This window comes from Phodopus roborovskii, unplaced genomic scaffold, assembly GCF_943737965.1.
Source record: "Phodopus roborovskii unplaced genomic scaffold, PHOROB, whole genome shotgun sequence".
In the NCBI taxonomy this organism is placed as follows: Eukaryota; Metazoa; Chordata; class Mammalia; order Rodentia; family Cricetidae; genus Phodopus; species Phodopus roborovskii.
Genome location: NW_026126525.1, coordinates 8892578 through 8895469, shown reverse-complemented (window position 1 = coordinate 8895469; position 2892 = coordinate 8892578). Strand labels below are relative to the sequence as shown.

Genomic DNA, 2892 nt, shown 5'->3' with positions numbered 1-2892 from the left:
CAAGAAATCCCTCTTCTGACTCACTGGCTGCCATGTAATTTATAAATGGGCTTCGTCATCTGATGTAGATATAAATGTTGCATGCCAAATAAATAAAATATTCCCCCCAAAGGAAATCAGTAAAGTGCTTTTCTCCCATCGTGATAACCTTAACTACTGATGTTAAAAACACATGGGGTTTTTTCATATTTCTTTGTAATGTGATCTCTTTATTCAAAGCCTTTAAGTCGTGTTTGTAAGCGGTTTATAAATGAAAAATAAACCTGTAATAGTGACCTCACATTAAAAGAAAATTCATTCTGTAGAAAGCTGTTACTTCTTAGGAATCTGTGGTTGAAATTACTCTTCAAAACTTGCGACATATCTTGCTCCAATTAATAATGTCATGCTAGTCACTATAAAAAAACCCAAGGGCAGACAAGAGATGACAGGCATGTCGGCATTTTCAGGAGCTTTGGCTGTAACCCAACCCATTGACTTCATCACTGCTCTCTTCCATGTTGCATAACGAATTTCACTTTCTGTGGCTTGTATTTGTGGTTCATACCGTTCCATCAAGATTGCAGAAATATCCTCAGGTTCAAGACTCCAAACATCTACCCCTTCTGCAGCTCCAGCTGCCATCGCAGCTCCTAGGGCGGTTGTTTCAGGCATAATAGACTTAACTACAGGAATGTGCAGAATGTCTGACTGTAGTTGCATAAGAATTTTGTTGTTGGTCATTCCTCCATCTACCTGCAAATGACGTAGTGGAATCCCACAGTCGCGGTTCATGGCATCCACAATCTCTCGGGTTTGGAAACAAACAGCTTCTAATGCAGCAAAGGCAATATGGCATTTATTGGTGAACTGAGTGAGACCACAGATTATCCCTCTTGCACTGGGTTCCCAATAAGGAGCATACAACCCTGAAAAGGCCGGGACGAAGTAGCAGCCATAGGAAGTGCCTACCTCTTTTGCAAGCTTTTCAACTTCCTCTGAGGTCGTTATAATTTCAAAATTGTCTCTTAGCCAGCGAATAACAGCACCAGCTATTGCAACAGAACCTTCTAATGCATAACATGCTGGCTTCTTTTTGCCTAGTTTGTAAGCCACTGTGGTCAGAAGTCCATGTTCAGAAAACACACATTTACGGCCTGTATTGCATAGTAAGAAACACCCTGTTCCATATGTGTTTTTGGCTTGACCTTCCTGGAAACATATCTGTCCTACTAATGCAGCAGATTGGTCTCCCAAACATCCAGATATCGGTACGCCTTCCAAGGCTCCTGCTGTAATCAGGCCATAGATCTCAGAAGAACTGCATATTTTTGGGAGAATGTTCATGGGAATGTCAAAAAAGTCACAGAGTTCTTTATCCCATTCTAAAGAGTGTATGTTGAAAAGCATTGTTCTACTAGCATTTGTTACATCCGTGCAATGGACGCCTCCGTTTACTCCCCCTGTCATACTCCAGATGAGCCAGGAGTCGATGGTTCCGAAAAGGGCTCTGCCTTCCTCAACAGCCTTTTGAATAGGTCTCAGGTTGTCTAGCATCCACCGCAGTTTCACTGCACTGAAGTAAGTGCTCAGTGGCAGGCCTGTCTTAGACTTGACAAAGTTGCTGTTTCCTGGGATTTTCTTACTGAGAGTCTCCACGGTAGACTGGGTTCTGAGATCGAGCCACACCACAGCATTGTGAAGAGGGTCTCCTGTGAACCTGTCCCAGACCACAGTGGTTTCCCGCTGGTTGCTCACACCGATCGCTTTAATGTTGGAACTATCAATGTTCACCCCAGCAAGCTTCTCGCAAGTTTTCGCTATGCACTCATAGACAGACTGAAGGATTTCCTTGGGGTCTTGCTCCACCCATCCTTCATTTGGATACTCTAGCGTCAATTCCACATGATGATGGCTAAGTAGTTCTGCCGTTTTGGAATTGAAAACTAGAAAGCGTGTGGAGTTGGTGCCCTGGACCACCGCTCCCACCAACGGACCCACAGCTGTTTGCTGCGAGGCTGCCATGAAACTGGTTAGTGGAGTCTGTGGCTCGGGGACCGTTTCCCTAGTGATGCCGGTTTGGAAGAGGCACAACAGCCAGTCAGGGATGTTGGAGTGCGCAGGTGCAGCTATCAACCTAACAGCTTCCGTTAACCTATTCTCCCCACCCCAAGCCCGAGCCCTGCCCTGAGCCCAAGCCCCGCCCCACTCTGAGCCTCTCGGTGTCATTTCCAGAGATTTATAAGAAAATAATCAGAATGTGCTTTACTTTTGCATGCCAACCTACGTTTCCATTTTCTCTCCCTTTCTACCTGTGAAATATCCTTAATATTTCTTACAGAGCCAGTATGTGGGACTCAGTTCCTCCCAATGTTTGAACTTCTGAAAAGCATTTTGTCTTCTTATTGAAAGCTAATTCATTTTGGGTATAGAATTCCAATTTCCTTTCTCACGCCTTCCTTTTAAGAACCATGGAGCAGTTACTCCGATAAATTCACTTCCCATTCCAGCTATGTTTCCGTCATTCTTGTTTTTTAGCTTGCTTGCTTTACTCTGACTGCTAGCAGAATTTTCATCATTGTTGTTTGTTTTTGGCTTAAAAACGAACAAGGAAACAAACAATTCGATAATTTCCATCAGTTTTATACTGATGTGCATTATGGGTTTTTTGTTGTTTACTTTTGTTTTGTTTTCCTCCTTCCTTTCTGTGCTGAGTGTTCACTGTCTCTTATCTGCAGATTTACAGCAGTCATCAAATTTGGAAAATTCTGGCTGTTATTTCTTCAAATATTTTCTTTGCCTTATTTGTACCTTTAAGGTCTCAAACCTCATCCATGAAATCTGTCTTACAAGTTCGCTGACTTTCTACTCATTATGAAGACCTATTCTGTCTGTATTTAAATTTGCAGTTTA

The 2892-nt window shown here is 42.8% G+C and overlaps 1 protein-coding gene across 1 annotated transcript; it reads right to left on the bottom strand.

Moving 5' to 3' along the window:
• Nucleotides 1-264: 264 nt before the first annotated feature.
• On the bottom strand, nt 265-2053 carry Gk2 (glycerol kinase 2). Its single transcript, XM_051198430.1, has one exon. It carries the CDS (start codon nt 2002-2004, stop codon nt 340-342), a length of 1665 nt encoding a protein of 554 aa, XP_051054387.1. The 5' UTR covers nt 2005-2053; the 3' UTR covers nt 265-339.
• Between the last annotated feature and the right edge of the window lie 839 nt (nt 2054-2892).

What these genes read in the sequence shown, in the direction of transcription:
- Gk2 (XM_051198430.1), bottom strand. Translation starts at nt 2,004, where the DNA reads ATGGCAGCCTCGCAGCAAACAGCTGTGGGTCCGTTGGTGGGAGCGGTG.